Source organism: Plasmodium gaboni, chromosome 11 (assembly GCF_001602025.1).
Source record: "Plasmodium gaboni strain SY75 chromosome 11, whole genome shotgun sequence".
Taxonomy (NCBI): Eukaryota; Apicomplexa; class Aconoidasida; order Haemosporida; family Plasmodiidae; genus Plasmodium; species Plasmodium gaboni.
The window spans coordinates 729,714-753,426 of record NC_031491.1 but is presented as its reverse complement, the minus strand read 5'-3'; the positions used below and the strand labels follow the sequence as shown (position 1 = coordinate 753,426).

The 23,713-nt window shown below is 20.7% G+C and overlaps 2 protein-coding genes across 2 annotated transcripts; both read right to left on the bottom strand.

Moving 5' to 3' along the window:
• Positions 1-528: 528 nt before the first annotated feature.
• Positions 529-16,457, bottom strand: PGSY75_1122900 (putative dynein heavy chain; the record flags this gene model as incomplete). Its single annotated transcript, XM_018786352.1, has 3 exons — positions 529-598; positions 757-13,573; positions 13,730-16,457. 3 exons carry the CDS (start codon positions 16,455-16,457, stop codon positions 529-531), a joined length of 15,615 nt encoding a protein of 5,204 aa, XP_018641147.1.
• Positions 16,458-17,697: 1,240 nt separating this feature from the next.
• Positions 17,698-22,964, bottom strand: PGSY75_1122800 (calcium-dependent protein kinase 6; the record flags this gene model as incomplete). The annotated part of the gene is made up of 6 exons (XM_018786351.1): positions 17,698-17,742; positions 17,859-17,999; positions 18,115-18,191; positions 18,320-18,641; positions 18,737-19,686; positions 19,868-22,964. 6 exons carry the CDS (start codon positions 22,962-22,964, stop codon positions 17,698-17,700), a joined length of 4,632 nt encoding a protein of 1,543 aa, XP_018641146.1.
• Positions 22,965-23,713: the final 749 nt, after the last annotated feature.

Here is a 23,713-nt window from a genome sequence, read left to right as displayed (position 1 = left end):
TGTTTTATTATGTATACATATATTTTATTTATATTCTTGAATAATAATATTAGATAAAATTGTTGTAGGTTAAAAAAATAAAAAGAAAAAAAATAAATAAATGATTATTTAAAATAAAATATAATAATTAAAATTTCAAATTTGTGATTATTTTTTATTTTATCCTATTCATTTGTTTTTATCTTGATTATTTTATTTATTTATATATAAATTTTTTTTTTTTTTTTTATGTCTTTTTATTTATATGTATATACACTTTAATTAAAAGTTGGCATTAAACATATTTTTTTTTTTTTAATTTGTTATAGCATGATGTTTATTTTTATTTTTTTTTATTTATTTATTTATTTTAATTTTGACTTATTAAATATTTCATATATAGATATATAATAAAGACTTTTATTTTTTTCAACTAATGATTTTTATTAATATCATAATATAAAATGTTTATAAAAATAAATCTACTAAAATAATGGGTATATTATTTCATGTATTTATATAATAATATATTATAATAAAAAATGAAATTTAATCATCCGATAAGAAAAGTGCAACACCAGCTAATATCCATTTGTCTTCTATATCTTCCATTTCTAAACTGTAAAAAAAAGGGGGAAAAAAAAAAAATATATGTATATATATATAATAATAGTGTAGTATCTAGAAATGTATAACATAATTAACTTTATGTATTATATATACATTGTTCATATATTTTTGTATTTTTTATTTTTATTTTATTTTTTTTCTGAATACTTTAAATCTATTGAACAAACAAAAGTATTTCCCCTGTCTGAAGTGACATAAAGAGGTGTATCCAATGAACGATATTCCATATTTTCTTTTAAGAGTTCATTTTGTTCATTAGTAATACAATATACATAAATTAGAGGCATAGAATAATAGATATGTTTAGGCACAGATTCTATTATATTTCCATAAGATATATTATCATTTATATTATCTTTATCGAATGTAAAGGTATCATTTTTCGAATTGATAAACCAAGAAGCTCCTTGTAAATATAATCCATGAATATATAATGCATTATTTTTATTATTTAAATCTTCTAATTTTGTTATATTGGTTACTTGCCATTTTAATTTAAGTTTATCAATAGGTACTTTATTTTCTTGAGCAAATTTTTGTTTAATAGCTGTTAGAAATGAGATAGGATTAAATAATGCAGATAACCATACAGAATTTGGTAGAAAAATATTATTTCTTATTTTAGAAACCCATTCTTTTATAAATATTATTCTTAATTTAAAATTTTCAAACCATGGCATCAATTTTTTTTTTGATGGATAAGAATAATTTATCCATATTTGTGGTATATTATGTAACATTAATGATTTGATAGTATTTTGAATTTTATCATTCATATTTAATATACCATCTAATACTAATTTAATTTCTATTAATGTATCATTAATACATTCTATTAATTTGTTAAATTTTTCAGCTTCTTTTAATGCTATTACCATAAATGTATTTGTTTGACTATCTTCGATTTTTAAATCATTTGTATCAATTTTATCTGGTAATTCATTTAATAAATGATTAATTATATCATATATAATTTTTGTACTTTTATTACTTCCTGAATGTTTTTCATCTTCATCATCTTCCTCTTTATGTATCGTTTCCTTTTTTTGATCATGTGCATATTTATTATCACCAATTTTTTCTGTATTTCTTATTTTCGTATTTTTTTTATAACTTTCTGTTGATGCAATTTCTTTATTACTTAATTCTTGTAAAGTTTGTAATATTCGTGAACATTCATTTTTCATATATTCAATTTCGGCGTTTATGTGTAACCCTAATAAATAAGTTTGTTCTTTATTCAATTTCTCGTCTATATATTTTTTTAGTTGATTGATATTATATTTACTACAATCAGGAAACTTAAATACATCGAACAAAATATTATGTTTGGTATTTTTTAAAATGAGTTTTTCTTCACTTTCATCTTCGTTATCATTACTATTATTGCTATAACTGTCATCATCATTATTATTATTATTATTATTATTATTATTATTATTATTATTATTATTACTATTATTATTATTACTATCCTTTGGGTGGTGAAAATCCATATTAAAGTTTTTCTTTTTTTCATTATATGACATATTTGTTGTAAGACTATTTTTCTTTTTTTCATTTATAGTTATTATATTTCTATATATCTCTTTAAGTATATTCTTAACATATGTCTTATTTATTCGTCTATCCCATATATCTGTTATATGTCCACCATATATAATTTCTCCTATTAAAAATAATACATCTGCTAAAGGAAAACTTTCATATGTATTTAAATATCTTTTAATAATATTAAATGAAATTTCTAAATCATTATCATTAAATGAGTATGATTGACTAAATCCGATTTTTCCATATAAAAATCTTCCTAATAATAAACTATGATAATAAGAAAGACCCAATATTACTGTTTTTAATTTATCATCATATTGTCCGTTTTCAAATTTATCAAGACAACATTTTATGTTATCTTTTAAACTATATGATTTTTCATTATTTATTCTAAAGCATTTCTTTAATAATTTTTCGGGTAATAATTTAGTATCTTTTTCATTTGGTATAGCTGCAGATAAGAATAAACGAAAATTTACATGGGCATCTAAAAATATTTTATCCAGTATTTCTTCAAATTCTTTTAACCATTTTGTCATTAAATGAATATTTTGTAAAAATATGTATCCTCCACATTTAGATATTTCTTTTAAATATTTTAATGCAATACTCTCTTGTCCTTGACCCATAGATATGTTTACATAAGTTATTTTATTTTTATTATTATCATTTTTTTTTATAGCATTATTTTTCATTTTATTTATATAATCTTCAATTTCTTTAGAAGGATCATAACCAGTTGTTAACAAAAATAAGACGGGTGTTTTATTATCAATATATTCATCTAATATATTTTCTAATGCATATGTATTATTTTTTTCATCATTTGTCATTTTTATATTTTTTGTAATGTAATTTTTTAATGAAATTAAAAATCTATCTTTACGTAATACTCGAATTAATAATAATTTTGAAAAATCTTTTATATTATTATATTTTCTAGGTAATTCTTCATTTTCTACTTTTTCACTTAAAAACCATTGTTTCCATGACATACTTTCACTTTCAAAACTTTCAGTAATGTTTTCAAAATCTTTTAAATTTTCTAAATTCTTACAATCTTCATATAATTCTTCATTAATAAATGATTTATTCATTAATTTTTTTTCCATACTTTCATTCTCTTTTTTATTTTTAATAATTGTTATATTATTACTACTTAACTTATATTTAGGATTAATAAAAATTTCTTCCTCTTCTTCGCTTATTTTGTCATTTAATTTTTCTAAATGTAACATAATCAAACATTTTACAATTAATTTATCTCTCTCTAATAAACCTTTATCCATATACATCCACATTTTTATATTCAATAAATCTGTTAGCATATTTACTCTTTTTTCAACTTCATTCTTATCTATTTTCGTTTCTTCATTTGTAAAATCATCGTTTTCTAAATCTTCTCCTTCTAAATCATCTTCTTTGTCCTTATCAATTTTTTCGTTTTCTTCATATGTGCAATTTTTATTCTCCCCTTTATTTTCATAAACTTTGGAGTCATCTATTTTGACCTTTTCCATTTCTTCTTTTCCCACATTTTCTTCATCAACAGTTTCTTTCACATTCTCTTCAATAATATTTTCTTCTTTCATATTTTCTTCTTTCATATTTTCTTCATCAACTTGTCCATCGTGTATCTTTTCTTCATCAACTTGTCCATCTTGTATCTTTTCTTCATCAACTTGTCCATCTTGTATCTTTTCTTCATCAACTTTTTCTTCTTCCATATTTTCTTCAACAACTTTTTCTTCTTCCATCTTTTCTTCAACAACTTTTTCTTCTTCCATCTTTTCTTCAACAACTTTTTCATCTTCCATTTTTTCATCTTCCACTTTTTCATCTTCCACTTTTTCTTCTTCCACTTTTTCATCTTCCACTTTTTCCTCTTCCATTTTTTCCTCTTCCATTTTTTCCTCTTCCATTTTTTCCTCTTCCACTTTTTGCTCTTCCATTTTTTCTTCGTCAACCATTCCATCTTCTACTTTTTCCTCCTCTTTTATACTACCAATGTAATCATCATCAAAATCGTTGTCTTCACTTTTAAGATAATACTCTTGCTCCTGGTTCACCTTACTGGGTGATTTATTTGGAGAACTGTCGTTCAAGCATTTGATAAATATTTTCAAGAATATTTCTAAAGAATAGAAATAGAATGAATGTAAGTTTTTTAATTTTTGTAAAATGAAGAAATACATGACTCCTCTTTTTGATAAAGGTCTATATAAGTTGATAATAGTATTAATATGTACTTCTGTATTTTTGACTATTTCTGTTTTTTTAGCTATATTTTCACTTAATAATTTGGTTTTTTCTAAATTTTCGATTAATGAAACATCTTCTAAAATATCTCCTTTAGCATCTGTTAATTTTTGCAAGATTGATGATTGAAGAAAAGAGAGTTGACACATATAATCATATTTTAATAATGATAATTTCTTTTTCTTTTTTGATAAATGATTAAATTCATTTTCTAGAGTAATAGATAATAAATGTTCTTCTAAATCATCTGGTGTAACCGTAAAATTTATTAGAGAACATGCCGATTGTATTTCAGGTTGATAATGAGGATTTGACAATTGTGTATGTAATATTATATAAAAAGATGGATGAAACATAAGTTCTTTATCATTAATATTAATATAATAATTATTTTTTCTCTTAATTATATTCTTTGATATAACATTATATAATGTATTATCAATATATTCATCTGCATTTTCAACAATAATAGAATAACCAAAGGATATACATTCTTCTATTTTTTTTAATAATATTTTATCATTAATATCTGTGATAATTAATTTTTCACTCTTTTCTTTATGACTATTAATTAACCATTTTAAACTTTCCATTTGTGGATCAATAATAATAGGGAACTTATCACTATTTTCTAATATTATATTATTTTCAATACATACCGAATTTAATGTTAAACCTTGTTTACTTAATTTAGATAAAACTTCTTCGTTTATTAATAAATCTAAATTAAAATTATTTACTAAGAATATATCATAAATCATTTCTTCTTTTTTTAAATTATCATTCCCTAATTCATTATCTTTGTTATCATTTTTTATATTCAATTTGTTTGATATGTCAAAGTTATGGTTATCTGTTTTTTTTTTTTGGATATCATTATATCCAAAATTTGCACTATTATTATTATTATTATTACTATTACTATTATTATTATTATTATTACTATTACCATTGATGTTATTATTTATTTTTTTGTGCATGCTATTAAAAATATTATTTTGTATTTCATTTTTTCTCTTTAATGTGTCTATACAATTTGTCATAATTTTATTTCTATATTTTTTAGTAAATCCACCACAAAACGTAACAAAAGTAGATGAGAGTAATATATCTGTTAAGATTGTTTTTTTTTTTTTTTTTAAACTTTCATATTGTTTTGACCATGATATTTCTTCACTACTTAAAGCATCTATTAATCTAATTGATAATTCTAGTTTTGTTTTTAATTTCTTTTCTTCTAGAATAACAAGATCTCTTTCATATATAGCATGATCATATTGACTTATTAATTCACTTAATTTTGCTTTTAGTGATTGTACCTTTTCACGTACATTTTGTAATTTTTCATTAGCTTCTTCTAAACCTTTTTTTGTATTATCTAATAATATTCTTTTAGGTAAAATATTTTGAATAATTTTATAAAATGATGTTATATTTAAAACCCATTCAGCTAATCCTGCAGCAGCTTTAGATTTTTTTTGTATTGCATTTTTATTAAAATGTGGTAAATTAATTAAATTTTCTACATATTTAAAGTTACAATCAGGAACCAAATTTTCATCAATCTTATTTTTATAATCTTTAAGTAACGATATAAATTTTTCAGGATTAATCATCATTTTTTGTGCAGATTTCCAACTTCGATCTTTAATTTTTCCAAATTTATCTATAGATATAGTTGTATCAATTGTAGCTAATAATTGCATAACAGCTGCAGTAATATCTTCTACTCCTGGAGGTGGTTTGTTTAAAGTTTTTAATTCTTGAATATTTTTTTTATTTAAAGTATTTAAAGCTTCTTCAGCTTGTTCAATTAATGGAATACCTAATCTTATATCATTTTCACATTCTTCTTGTTGTTTAAGAACTTTTTTTTGGATTTCTAAACAATTTTGTTCTTCTATATCAGCTAAATCACTCTCTTTTTTTACAATCATTTTTTCATTACCAATATCTATTGCATATTTTTCAGCAGCTTCCATTTTCTCTTCTGATATTTTCTTTTTATCTTTTAAGCAATTTTTTATATTTTCTACATTTGAACTAGTTTCATTCATTTTTGTGATACCATTTTTAAGCATATTCATTTTATTATTTATATTAGTAATATTTTTTAGTAACATTATATGATATGTTTTGATACTTTCAAGATATAATTTGGGTGTTATATAAATATGGGAGCGTTCATGAGAATAATAAAAGGATGATATATCTAATAGGTCTTCATAACATTCTTTTAGATATTCAGTTATAATATCTTTTAGATTTACATATTCTTCTTCGTTTAGTATATTATCATTCTTATCATAAATATTATTATTACTACAACTATTATTATTATTGTTCGTAATATTTGTATTGAGATCATTTTGGTTCATCACATTATTACTATAAGTTTTTTTTTTCATGTTTTCATCATTTCCTTCTGTATTTTTGAAAAAAATATTACCATCAACATTATCCCCATTATTATTATTATTAATAGTAATATTATCTATCGTTGTTGTAATGTCCCCATTTTTGATGTTTGTTTTATTCATGTCTAACATGCCCATTGGGTCATTCAAATGGTTTTCATTCATATTATTTTCCATGTCTTTATAATTATCATCTCTATCAATTGTTGATATTGTAGGGATATAATTTTTCCCTATCTGTTTCTCTCCCAAAGTTGTATCTTTTTCTATATTTTTATTTTTTAAGTTAATATATTCTTGATCTAATAAAATATCGCCCGTATTTATATTCATATATATATTACTAACATAATTTTTCCCTACACACATTAAAGAATCAGCTTCCCAATTATCATATATATCTATCATAGTATTATTTAATATACATTGGAAATTGTTTGATTTATCTCTAAAATTATTACTAGTTGGTGAAAAACATAAAATGAAATGTAGATTATCATTTACTTTTTTAATATAATAATCGAATATGCTATTATCTGATTGTTCTATACCATCTGCTTTAGCTATATTTCTGATATTATGTATTATATAATCTCGTTCTTCTTTTGTATATAAATCTATAATATTATTTGAACACATATATTCATTAACATATATAAAGAAAGTATCATGTATTTTACTTTCTTTTAAAAATAAAACAATATCTTCATTTTTCATAGCACATTTATGAAAAATGTTTTGTAAATATTTTTTAATATCATTATCAGTACACTGTGCAGAAAAATCCATTTCAAAAAATGTTTTCGATGATATATAAGATGAAAATTTAGATATCGTTGTTTTTCCACATCCTCCTATACCTAATAATAATGCATGTGCTTTTAAATTATCTACTATTCTAATTAATTTACAAATATGTTTAATAGCATCACTAAATAAAACAATATTTAAATTATAGGAATTATTATATTCATTTAATTCTTCATTTAAGAATAATGTTAATTCTTCCATATTTTTACAAATGTCATATGTTTTATCATGATTACCTTTATGAAAATTTGAAAATAATAAAGTGCTCTCATATTTCATCACAAATTTATTAATTTCATATTTATTATACATTTTTTTTATTATATCAGTAATAATCTTTTTATATTTTTTCTTATCTTTTTTATTAAGTTTATCTGAATATACCCTTTCACATTCATGTAACCATAAAAATAAAAGTTTATCACAATCTTGAAATGTAACTGGTGTTGTAGTAAGTAATCCTTTGACTATGCTATGAATATCTCTTAAATTAAATTCATAATAAAAATAAGTAGCTGTTCTTTTGAAAGTCTTTTCAATATTATAAAATAAAGATATAGTAGATTTTAATATAGATGGAATTAAATCAGATACATCTTGTTTAAAATTACTAAAATGATTTTTTAATAAAACACTAAATATACTATTGACTGTATTATTTTCTGGGAAATTAATATTTAATATAAAAAAGTGTCTAATTAATCTTGGATTTATAGTAAAATTGCCTCTATTATAATTCATACAAGATATAAGTTTTGTATTTAATATTTTAATTAAATTTAATTTTTCTAAATCAAACCAAGAATTTGTATCTATATATTGACATAACAATTCAATAGCACTTTGTGTATTATAATCATCACATTTAGGCATATTTATATCATCTATAAAATATATTAATTTTTGTTGATATGGTGGACTAAATTGTTTTCCTGATTTTTTTTCTAAACAGCTTTGCATTAATGTTTGCACATTTTTAGATGTAGTATAATAATTAAAAATCATATAAAAACTTTTAAATTCTTCTTTTTCTTCATTTAATATTTTCTTACATAATTGTGTTTTTCCTACACCAGTTTTACCAATAAATAGAATCGGCATATCAGATTTTAAAAACAATTTACATATATATTTATAAGAATAACTTTCTATTGTTTCAATAAATATATCATCTTGTAATACATAATTTTGTTTTAATTCATTAGTTATTTCTCCTTCATCCCATTCTTTAAATTTATTATTTTCTACATAAAAATCAAAAACACTTATTTTTCGATTAACCTTAATACTTTTAAAAGTATTCTTCCAATATTTATCAAAACTTTTTTTATAATTTACATTATCCTTTTCACCTAAAAATCCACCAAAACACCATATAACTGAATAAATGAAATAATGTTCAACACTCTCATAATTATTATCCATTAATAATATATCTAATAAAGCTGATAATGATTGTATATGAGACATTGGTGATATTTTTATAGATGTTTGTAAAGTACTTAAATAAATAAATGTAGGTTCAACATATTTATACATTAATTTTTCAAATAATTTCTTTATATTACTATTAAAATTATCATGTTTATCTATCCATGATAAAAAATAATTTTTCCATAAATCATTAGGATCTACTGAAAAATAAACTAAACCTGCTCTTGATATTGTAGCAGGAGTAGCAAACATTAAATCACTAAATTCAAAAACTAAATTCATATGATTTTTTAATAATATTCTTTCATTAGATGATAAAGTTAATACTTTATTATCATCCATAACTGAATTCATATTTTCTATCCAATGAGAATCTAAATTTCCATCAAAAATTATATAAGCTTTATCACAATCATCTTTTTTAGAATAATTTCTCATATATTTAGAAAATACACCATCTTTCCATTCTCTTGTTTTTATATGTACATTTCCATATAAATCATCTATATTTATTGATTTAGGATTTATTCGTATACTTACAGTTTTTAAATTCTGTTTTTTTTGATATTCCATTAACATATTAAATAGTGTTGTTTTACCACATCCAGCTTCACCCATAATAAATACACAATGTCTTATATTCATTATATCATTTAATTGTATAATCTTTTTAACAAAATAATTTAATCCAAATAAATGATTTTTTTTACAAATATCCATTAATTCTTTTTCTATATTGTTCAAATTGAAAAATCCTTTTTCTTTATTATCTTCTAAATCTTTTTTTTTTGTTTTCTTTTCTTCTTTTACGTTCTCTAATTTTAATTGTTCATTATTATCTTTTTGTTTTATATTATCATTTGTATCATGTTTTATATTATCATTTCTTTCTTCGTTGTTACTATTATGATCATTTATATCATTTATATCATTTATATCATTTACATCATTTACATCATTTACATCATTTATATCATTTTGATTGGAAAAAAATATATCATTAAGCAAACCAGAAAAAATAGGACAATTAGAAGATGATATTTTTGCAATATTAATATCATGTATAGCTGAATAAAGTAATTTATTTTCATCTACATCAGGATAATTTCTTTTCAGATATCCAGCTTTTGTTAATACACTCTTTATGCTTCTTAAACCCCAATCACAATGTTTATCTTTTAATAAACTTTTGGCTAGCTCAAAAAATGTAGTAAATTTTATAGAAAGATATTTTGCATTTACATATCCTTCAGCCATTAACATATTCTCACAAATTTTGTTAAAATCGGGTATAATTACTGTTATAGGTCTGAATAATATTTTAAGACTTTCAGGTAATTTAGATCTACCTAAATAATCAGGATTCATTGTAATAAAAACGGCACAATTTTTTTTTACAATAATTTCATCAGAACCTATAATACATACATTATTATTATTTCGTTTACAATCTAATATAGATTTAAATTGAATAGAACAAACAGATAAAACCTCAGGAATTAATCTATTAAACTCATCAAAACAACACCAACAACCTGTACTACCAATACCTTTAAAAATATTTCCCATACTTTTATAATCTAATTGATCTGAACAATTAAATACATAACAATTTTTTCCAAAAAAACTAGATAAATCTTTTGTAGTCTCAGTTTTACCTGTGCCTGCTGGTCCTGCAGGAGCACATCCCATATATAAACTTAATGCTTGTGTAGCTGTAATATAAATACGACTTGTTAAAGGAGTAATAACTAATCTCTGATAATTTCCTATATAATCATAAGAATAATTAAATGAACAATCCATAATTTTAATTTTAATATATAAGTCTTTAAAATGTGTAAGACACGTATATTTTGATAATTCATTATTTAATATATTATTATTATTATTATTATTATATTCATGTTTTGCTTCTTCATGTTCATTATCTGTATATGTATTATCATTCATTTTTAACTGTGATTCTTCTGTTTGGTTTTCATTTTGTTCGTTAATTTTTTGATTTTTAAAAAATGGATACATTCTAATTTGAGATTGCCAATCGAACATATTTATAGAAATAGATGATTTATTTTTTAGGATAACTTCAAGTACATCTCTATAAAATGTATCTAATGTAATAATACACATAATTTTTATTCTATTTTTAATAGTTAATTTTTTTTGAACTTTTTTAATAACATTTTCTAATTGAAGAATATGATTTTTATAATATTTATTTAATTCTTCATATATATTAATATCTTTTTTAATTAATATATTTTCTACATCATTTACAAAAAATATAGTATTACATAAAATAAATACTTGAGCTAAATAATTTTCATCTATCCATTTTTCTTTTTTATTATTAAATAAATCTTTTAATGTAAATAAATTTGTAATATAATATTTTAATGTATATTTAATATGATCTATTATATCATTTAAATAACATTCAACTTTACCTTTCAAAACTAGACCTTCATGAAAATTACATATTTCTTCTCCATATGATGAAATTAACTTGATAATAGTTTCTTCCTTTTCATCTTTATCATTTTTTATATTATCATCATTTATATTATTTGTAGATTCTTCCTTTTTATTATATTTATATGTCTGTGTTTGATTAGAATCTTCATTTGAAATTTTATTTTTTTCTTCTGTCCTAGTTTCTTCATTATCTAATTTCACTTCATTTTGTATTTCGTTATCTGTTAATTGCTCATTTTTTGTTACAAATTTTCTAATAGATAAAAATATTTTTTGCACATGTGTATTTACAAGTTTAAAATTATTTCCATTAGATAAAATATCTATTAAATCAGTAGAAGATATAAAAAAGAATCTAGGAAATGATTTACGTTTAGAATCTAAATATTCATTCAATGGTTTTTCACTTTTACATAATTTTACTTTTAATTCTTCTAATTTTTCTATTATTCCTCCTTCGTTTGAAAAATCTACTACTTTTATATTATTATCAATAATTTGTTTTAACATTTCAAGATATTCATCATTAATAGTTAAAAAGAATTTAGAATATAGAGGTAGTTCCTTTTTAACTTCTTCTGAATATATATACATATTTTGTAAATATACCCACAATTTTTCTATATCTTTTAATAATTGTATGACTTCATATATATTGGATATTTTTTTTTGCCATAAATTTAATTCGTCTGAAAAGAAAAGGAAATATTTAGATGAAAAACAATTTTGTAAAGTAACTTGATGTTCTTCTATTGTGTCTATACATATATCATCTATATATGTTAATAGTATATTATTTTTATATTCTTTTTTTTTAAAATATATTTTATCCCAATAATCTTCAAATTTATTAATAGTTTCTTCTATTATTTTTTCATTATATGCTTTTATAATAACTTCTTCAATAGTATCATGATATTTCATAACATTTAATTTATAGAAATATATAGTTAATGTACTATCATCTATAATTATATTTATTTTCTCTTCTTCTTTATTTTTTTCTTTTTCTTCATTTATATTATTTTCCATTTCTTTTATATGTCTATCTTTTATAAATGGTTTTTTAATTTCACACAAAACAGAAATAAATTTTATAATTTCTTTTAATTTTAATGTTTCTTCTTTACATATATTATGTTTTCTATCTACTTTAATTTTTTTAAAATCATTTTGTAACTTTTTTACTTGTATATCAAAATCTTCTACATCTAAATCTTTAAAAGGACAAAAAAAAAATTCATTTAATATTTCTTCTTTTTTTTTAATAAATAGCCACATCTTTTCAATTTCATGAATTTCATTATTTAAATTTTCAATATCTGTATTTAATTCTTCTACATTATCTATTTTAATAATATTATCTGATATTTGTTTTATTTTTGTAACTTCATCTTTTATTTCTATAAGATATTTTTTTGTAGTTTCAAGTTCTTTTAATGATGAATCATATCCATTATTATGTAAATAAACATTAGATACTTCTAAATTTTTTTTGATATTTACAAATTTATTATAATTTAATTTTAATTTTTTAATACTTTCCTTTTCTTCTTTTATAAATTCATCTTTTAATTCTTTTTCTTTCTTAGACAAGCAAACCGTTTTAAGTTTATGATAAAAAATTAATAAATTTTTAATTACTTCAATTTTTTTCTCTTCTTTTTCTAAAATATTATCTAAATGAAATTTCTCTTCACTTTTTTTTTTTTTAATTCCTGATAAATCTTTTTTATTTGAATCATCTATTTTTTTGTTATCTTTTTTGTTTTTTAAGTTTAATTCTTCTGCATTTAAGAGGTTGATATAATTTCTTAATTTCTTCATGATATTAGGATCAATATAATCTAGGAATTTCAATTTATTTTCATTTATAAAATCTACAATCTTATTGTTATCTTTTACTTTTAAAAAGTTATTTCTAGTATCATTATTATCATTTAGATGTGTTAAGTTATCTCTCATTATATGTGTATCATTAGTATGGACATGGTTAGTGTGTTTTATATTATCTGTACCATTCAAAAAAATATAAAAATTATTAATATAATTATTACTATTAATATCATTATTATATTAGTAGTAATATTACCATTTGTATTATAATTTTTTTTTTTTTTTTTTTTTTTTTTTTTTTTTTTTTTTTTTTTTTTGTGTGTGTGCGTTACTTGTTGTAGTAGAAGAATATCCTCCAATGCCATCGTTGTTACCATTTTTGAGCTTTTCATTGTTTATTAATTCATTGATTTCTTTATCAATATATATTTCTTCCTCTTGAGAAGCATTCACCAAATTATCCTCGTCATGTAAGTTCGTAATAACATTTTTTATTTTATCTATATCTATAAGTCCATATAATATATATTGTTCTATAATATTTATGTCATGTATTGCTTCAGGGAATTTATTAAGAAAATGATCAATATTGATATTTAATTGAATTAAATTATTTGTATTCATATTTTTATTTTTTATTAACTCAAATAAAGATTCTCCTTTTCGTAATAAATTCTCTAATCTATCATTAATAAATTGTTTTACATATATTATTTTATCTTTTAAATTATTATCAACTTTTAGAAAAAATGGACTATTCTGAATATTTTCATCTTTTAATTTTACTGTTATTTTTAAGGTTCCATTTAAGTCTAATATATCCATATGATTACTTATATTACTTTTTATATCTTGATTATTCATTGAGTTTTTATTAGATATATTTTCAGTTCCTTCAAGAATTTCTGAATCATTTTCATTTTTCATTTGAACTACATTACAATTGGACTTTTCATTTAAATTATTATTATTATCATTATTATTATTTATTTGTTCTATATTATTATTTTTGCCCACATTTTGTATGTTTTCTTTCAATTGTTTGTCATTAAGAAATGAGAAATATTTGACTATATAAAATCCATTATTTAGATCATAAACAAAATATTTGATATCATATTGTTCGCTTTTTTGTTCATATATAATACTAATTTGAAATTTATCACCTCCAATTTTTTTAGGTTCATTCAAGCTATTTTTTGCAATCAGAAAAAAGATATTATCCTTTTGTAAACATACTGGTTCTAATAACCCACTTCCAAAAATTAATGTATTTTTAGGATCAATATTATAATAATATTCTAGAAAACAACTATTAGTTGTGTAACATTTATCATTAATAGATAATTGTACTTGACATATATTATTGTGGATCTTATTTTTTGCATTAGGTACTATAGTATATATATTATTTTCATTAATATATATCCCTTCACTATATAAATTTATATCATCAGATTTATATTTCACTAGAATTTTACCTTCATTAGTAAATCCTTTTCCTCTAAACAATAATTTTTTATTTCCATTTATATCACATTGTTTTGGCCATATATTAAATATAGCATATTTGGGTCCAATGATATTACTTATATTCATAATATATATTTTCTTTTTACTATCTGTTATAATTAAATTAGAATCCATAAAATCATATGTTATAGAACAGAAGGTTATATTATTTGATATAATAGAATCTTCATATATATCATGTTTTGTAGATGTCATTTCATTTTTAACATGATTACTATTCTTATTATTCATTTCTTCTATATTATTATTTTTTATTATATTTTCTTCATTATTTTGAATTATATTATATTTCAATTCTTCTAATTTAAAAGTATCATATAACTTTAACATATTCAACTCTATGTTGTTATATTCTATCTTTCGATTTCCCTTTTCATCACTAATAATATTATAACCTCCAAAAATAAATATGATATTTCTATCAATAGATTCTACTAACACACTTCTACAAAATACTTTTGAAATATTAAATGAATAAGAAAAATCCACTTCAGACCATTCATTCTTTTTTAAATCACATGAATACATATCATTAAAACTTATTTCAGCATTAGTACCACCTAATATAAATAAATTATTTCCATGTATAAATGATATATGACCGTATCTAGTTGAAGGTGTATTCCCTTTACAACTTCTTAATATCCATTCATTATTTAATATATTAAATTCATATAAATCATTATAACTACTTCTATCATAACCACCATATCCACCGAATAAAATTAAACTGAAATATTCATAATTTAAACAATTACTTACTATAATACTATTCTTTATTATTTTTATTTCATCTTTTTTAAATTCTTTTTCTTCTTCTATATTATTTTTTCGTATAATATATAAATCTAAACTAGAAAAATAACGAGGACATGGTATATCAGTTGAATATAACTCATCACTTTTATTACTTTTCAAATATTTTTTTAAATTCTTTACATACGAATTATCTAAAATGGAATCATCTTTATCAATATCTTCACCATCCTTGCTATCGCTATCATTACTTCCATAATCTTGATTCTTTCCATATTTATTATCACTACAATTTTCATCATCTGTTGGAGAAATATACCCCTTCTCGTTAATTCCATTTATGCCATTTTCTAAATTTTTATCTTTATTTTTTTCTTTACATTTTAATTTTATTTCAACAAATGTCTTATTTAAACTGTTAAATACCCATAAATCGTTCAAAGCAACAAAAGGAACTTCACTATTCAATCCACCAAATATTATAACATAATTTTCTAATAATGTGCAAGAATTATGATAGCATCTAATAGATGGTTTTGTTTTAATACTCAGAGATTCATATTCTACCTTATCTTTTTTTATATGAATTAAATAAGCATCGTTACATATTATGCCATTATTCTCTTCTATATCTATTCTAAACCCCCCAAATAATAATAACCCACCTACAGTATAATCAACACTATATCCTAGTATATTTTTCTCTTGAATATTACTCTTTACCTCTATTAAATTTAAAATGTCATAATGTCCTTCCGAAAATTTTGTCATATTTTTTTTTTTTTTTTTTCACAGTCGGTTCAAAAAACTGTAACTTAAAATAAAATATGAGCGGTGTATTATAATTTTTTTTTTTTTTTATTATTATTATTCTGTTGTAGATTATTTGAAAAAATATATAAAATAATAAAAAATATAAACAATCATGTAATAAATAAATGTATATTTAGACATATTATATATATATATATATATATTTTTGTAATAATAATGAAAAATACATAATTAGGGAATATAAAACAAATACAAATGACATTATATATTTCTACATGTATTATTCGAAAATTGTATTATTCCGTTTTTAAATTATTTATATAAATATTTTTCTTATTCTTATTTTTTTTTTTTTTTTTTCGACTATTTATTATTTTTCATATAGGTCAGAATCTAATAAGTACCTTTATATCATACATTATTAATACAAAATATTCATGTCTAATATATGTCTATTTTAATTACATATTTGTAAACATAGAGCAAAGATGTTTTATAAATTATAAAAAAAAATAGTTAATCCTTTTTTTTTTTTTTTTTAAATTATATATATGTTTTAAATACATCAACAATTACTAAAAAATAAAATAAAATAAATAAATACATGCATACATATATATATATTATATATATTGTAGATATTATAAAGTTGGTGTTTTTTACAGTATGAAATAAAATAAAAAATAATCTTATATCAATGTAAGAGAAAAAAAAAATTTCTTTAAGGAAAATTTTTTGTGTTTCTAAATATTATGTAGAATATGTATAATATAATATTTAAATAATATATGATGTTGGAATAATTTAAATGGTATGTTGAAAATATAAACAAAACACAATAAAAAAAAAAAAAAAACAAAAAATAATCAAAAAATAATAATAATATATAAAGACAAACTAATTTTTTAAATATTAAAGATATATATATATACATACATGTATAAAACTTTTGAATTAAATGTTTATATATGTATATAATTTAAAAAGAATACACTTATATATTTCTATTTTTTTATAAAAAAAAAGAGAAAAAAAAAGCATAATATATAAAAATTAAAGTAATTAACAACAAAAAAAAAAATAAAAAATAAAAAATAAAAAAAAAACATTAATTTAAATTTAAATCAAAAATATTACATACACATAATTATATATTTATGTTTTGATTTTTATCAACTGATCCTTCTATTTTTATTATTATTTTATTCTTTTTTTTTTGTTCTCATTATATCAAGTTTTAAAATGTACTAAGCATATAATCCTTGAACTCTTGGAAACTTATCTGTAAGGGAAAAAATATAAATATATGTATAATGCATATAATTAATTAGGAACACTTTGTAATTATATGTAGGTTTCTTTTTTTTTTTTTTCTTCTTTTTAAGAAAATCAATTTACTTTATTTATAATATGTTCCCTAGGTATTCCTTTTTTTATGCTATGAACTGATAAGAAAAAGTTATCAATATCATTGTTATCTAAAACTTTATCATGAACTAATGATACGATATCACTTTTACTAATGTAACCATCCTCATCCTATAAAATAGGGGGAAAAAATAAATAAATAAATACAAACATATACACATAAATACATATACACACCAATACAAAAAAAAAATATATATATATATATATTCTATTCATTTATAACCTTATCAATCTTGTTAAAAGCGGCTTTCAAAAAGGTCGATTCTATATTTTTCCATCTATAACATCCAGCCATAAATTCTATAAAATAAGAAGCATTCCAAATATATATTTATCATATCATACGATGATCCCCAATATATATATATATATATATGTATACACATTAAATTTGATATATTTATTTTTTAATTTTGTATAATATATACCTGTGTAAGTTATGTTGCCCCTATCGTTAATATCCAAAGCCTGAAGAATCCTATTAATATCCCATTTTTTTATTCCTACACTAGCCAAAACGGTATAAATTTCTCGATGACTCAGTGATCCGTTATGGTTCGTATCTAATTTATAAAATAGCTCATTGATATACTTGATGTGATTATTTATTACACTTAATTCATGTGCCATTATGTTGATAATAATATTTCTTATGTTTGAATGTTTCATATATGACTTAATATTATTTAGAACGTTGGGAGAAATTTGGATTGGGTCGAAATAACCTTGAAACCATGGATGATGTAAAAGCTATAATTCATAAAAAGGAATATGAAAAATATATATATATATATATATATATAATGTGTATATTTTTTTTTTTTTTTTTTTTGTAATAAACTCACAACTGATGCCATGGGCCTCTTATTGTAATCCTTCTGCAACATTAGCTTCAACATATGCAATGCCGTTTGAGATAATTTCGACTTTAAACTTTTATAATCTGGTTCATCCCTAAATATACTTTGTTTGACCTCTTCATATGTATTTCCACCAAAAGGCAAGGATTTAGTAAATAAAAAAAACATGATAACTCCAGCTGACCATATATCACATTTGATTGTAAATTTTTTTTTGAATACTTCTGGAGCCATATATAGAACTGTTCCTGCAGCTGTTTTACTAATTCCTTCTGATTTATTAATTAATTCTGCTAGACCAAAATCGATAATTTTTAAAGTATCATCGCCTTTTTCTTTGAAAAGTATATTTTCTGGTTTTAAGTCTTTATGTGCTATATTATTACTATTACTATGCATATATGCTATGGCACATAAAATTTGAAACATTATGTTTTTTATATATGTCTCACTGAAACTTTCTGAGTTTTTAATTTTACTCATTAATTCACCACCTTCACATAATTCCATTACAATATATGTACAATCCACATTTTCATATACATCGAATATTTTTATAATATTCGGATGATCCAAATATATTAATACATTAATTTCTTCATTTATTTTAATATGTTTCAAGCTCTTCTTTTTCAAAATCTTCACCACTTTATATAACTTACATATATTATCCTCTACTAAATGTACTTCACCAAAAGCACCATACCCAAGTATTTTCTTAAAACTTAAATAATTATATATGGATGAATAATCATAACCACCCAATTTTTTTCTACTTATAATACAGTTCCTTTTAATTTTAAAATTTTTCGTAGGATAATATTTTTTTTTTATCTGCTTCAATAAATCCCAATACATTTGCCGAAAATCAGTATAATTCATTCTATTATTTTTGCTGCTGTCATAATCTTTATACACGATAGATAATATATTCTCTACAAAAAATAAAATAAATCAAATATAATAATATAATATAAGAACATTATAAATATACAAACAAAATACATATATATCATAAATATTGTTAAAAAATAAGGCACAACATGTAAAAGTTACACAAATAGAAAATACACATAACATATATATATATATATTTTTTATTTTTATTTCCATTACTATCTACGGGAGGAAGCTCCAGATTGTGACACAATTTTTGTATTAAGGATTCAATTTCACTAAAATGTAAAAAATTTTTATTTTTGACATCAAATTGTTGAAAAGTAGCTCTAGCTGATTTTTCAAATATTTCATTATTTTTTAAAACTTTATCTATTTTGCTTTTAATATAAAATGGTGTAACCATAACATCTTCATCAATATTATTTTGTTTCTTTAATTTATTATTCTCAAGCATTTTTCTACTCAATGTTTGATCTATGTTCACTTCTAAATCTTTTTCATACTTTTCATTTCCTTTTTCTTTGTATCTCTCATTCTGTTTTATAAATTCTTTATTTAAAGGAAAATTCGGTATTCCTTTAATTTTTCCTCCAGATTCAAAATCATTTTTGTTAGAAACTACATCATGTACAGATAACATTTTTTCATCCACTCCATTTTCTTCATTATTTCTATTTATCTTGATATTATATTTTTTTTCATAATAATCTTTATTCATCATATTTCTTCTATTATTTACTAACTCATTTGGAATACCATTTTTTTGTTTATTCATATCATTATATTTTTTATATTTCATATCTTCCACATAAGATATTAACTTATCATCACTTCCTTTATCATTACTTTTTAGGGCTTTTTTTTTGTCATTATCTAATCCATTGGGAAATTTTAAAAAATGGATTTTTTCCTCATTATCATTTATTTTATACCTTTCATTTTTATCAAAATTCAAATCCTTATTCTTATTTAAATTTAATTGCGCCTCTGAATTATAAGCTATCAAATTTTTACATTCAATTTTATTATAACTTACTGTTTCATCATTTCTTACTTTGTCAAGTTTGCTTTCATCAAATGCATCAATTTTTGTTTCAGATTTTTCTAATGTATTATATTTAAATTGATCTATTTTATTTATATTATTAATAGAATTAAAACTACCATTTCTTTTAACCTCAGATGATATGAAAGAACGAGATAAACTATTTTTATTACGATGAAAAAAGTGACCCAATGCTCCTGCATGTAATATATCTGTAAATTTTATTTTTAATTTTTCCTTCTTTTCTGAACGTTCACATATTTTATCTTCCTTTTTAAAAAAATCCTCAATGTGTTTTTTACTTTTCATTTTGTCCAGAAAATGTTTTATATTATGTTTTTTTTTATCTTCACTATTTAATGATTCACATATTTCTTCATTTTTCCTTTTTGTCAATTCTTTATAAGTTTCCTTTCCTCTTTTTAAAATATCATTACTATAATAATCTACAGTTTTATATTTTGATATATTTCTAGTATGTTCTCTACTATTTAATGTATCTCCCTGATCGTAAATTAACTTATTATTATTATTATTATTATATGGTAAAACACTATTAACTTCATTCATAATATTAAATGTATTCATATTTTCACCATCTAATACATAATTCTCTATTTTATTATCTGTATGACTTCTTTGAATTTTTGGTGATATATTTCCTATTAATTTTCCTTTCATATAATTATTTCCATCCATATACACTTTGTCATATTCCTTCTTTTCCTCGATTTTCTTATCTAAACCTTTAAAACCAAATGTATTATTATTGTTCTTATCATTGTTATCATTTTTATAATTGTTATACGTTTTGTAGTTCCCCATTTTAACATCATATTTTTCAAACCATTCATTTTTATTACACATGTCAAACGTAGAAACTTTAATTTTATTTTCTTCTCTATTATATAATTTCTTTCCATTTTCAAAAGAAAACAGTTCTTCTCTTTTTAAAGAATTATCATCTTCCTTATTTATATTTTTAAAATTAAAAATGTTTTCATTTTTAAAACCTTTAACATCAATATACTTTTTTTTTAAGTCATCATTAAAATTAGAATGAGATACTTCTTTATTCACATCATTTTTAATACTTTCTTCTTTAACATTATTCTTTAAATATTTATTAGAATCGTTTATTTCTTCACCATAGCTATCATCGTTATTATAATAATTCTCTTCATTATCATGAACATGATCATTTTCATTATATTCAATATAGTTATCGTCTTCATCCATATTATCATCTTCTTCATCCATATTATCATCTTCATCCATATTATCATCTTCTTCATCCACATTATCATCTTCTTCCTCAACATTATCATCTTCTTCCTCAGCATTAACATCTTCATAGTCAAAGTTATCTTCATCATAATAATCGTAATACATATCTTTCAGTGTTTCGTTATTTTTGTCTATATTTTCAATTTTCTTAGTTCCCTTTCTATCTATATTTACGTCTTCTATTTCAAATATATTTTTTCCTTTTGATTTATGATTGTTATTATATTCATCACCATATTCATAAAAATTATCATATGCGTCAATATGATATTCATAATTACTTTTATTCTTTTCGTTATATTTTTCATGGATGTATGGTAATTTTTTTTTATATGAATTTCTAGTAATATTACTATTCTTGGAATATTCCCCGATATTAGAATCATTCTCATTAAAATTCTTTTTATCATTCTTCTTATTATTAGTATTATTGTTATTGCTGTGTTTGTTATATAGTTTTTGTTTATTTATATTGTGAGAATCTAAAACGTTTTTAATATTTACTCTTGAATAATTATTTAACATGTTGGTCTCTTCATTTGTATACGAATTGTACGTTTTATATTCAACATTTTCCTCCTCTACAAAATTATTATCATCAAAATTATCGTTTTCATAAATATCTTCCTCGAATATATCATTTTCTTCATTTTCTTGATTTCTATAATGTAACATCTCTTTTGAATTATCATATATTTCGTTAATTTTATTTTTATTCATAAACCCTTTTTTATTATTTTTGTGAGACAGCATAATTTCATTGTTCTCTTCTTTATTAAACCCATTTTTATATATTCCATATAAGTAACTTAGCTCTGAATTATTTACACTATCTACATTTTTATCATCATTTTCGTTATCATATTCATCATCATCTAACACATTTGTTATTCTTTTATTTTTTTTTTGGTGTTTATTATTTTTATTGTAATAATTTTCCCCATTTCCTTTATAATTGTTTTTCAATATTTCCAACACCATATTAATGTAAAATGATATTAAAATTTAACAAAATTTTAAATAAATAAATATATATATGTGTGTACATATATACACACGTTTGTATTTTACGATAATTCAATTTTTAGAAAAATACAATATATAAACAAAAATAAAAAAATAAAAAAAAAAAGAAAGGAAAAAAAAAAATCCCTAATCATGTTCTTCCAGTAAAATCATCTAAAAACTATTTTTCCTTTAAACAAATAAAAACAAATATTGTCTTTACCTTAAAGGGAAAATAATTTCTATCATTAAGAACTACATTCATTGCAAAAATTTCATATTATAATATATATATTCATAAAATTGTAAAAATACCTTTCTTATTCCTTATTTTATCATATAATTCAAAATATAATTTACACATCAAAAAATATTACATGTTTTATAATTTAGGTGTATTAAGATAAAATAATAATAAAAAAAACAACAAGAACAAAAAAAAAAAAAAACAGGAAAAAAAAAATGGGTTGTCATCTTTTACAGATACATAATTTTTATCTCCTATATTATTTAAATTATTTTTTCTTTTTCTTCCTAATATTATTTTGTATCCTAAAACTATATATAAATAAAAAATTGTATTGAGTTTAAAATATATTTTATATTACATTATTCATGTGTATCATATAAATAAAAATTAAAAATATATATAAATATATTCATTTAACATGTAACTAGGAATATAAATCACATAAAATTACATATATATATATATATATATATAT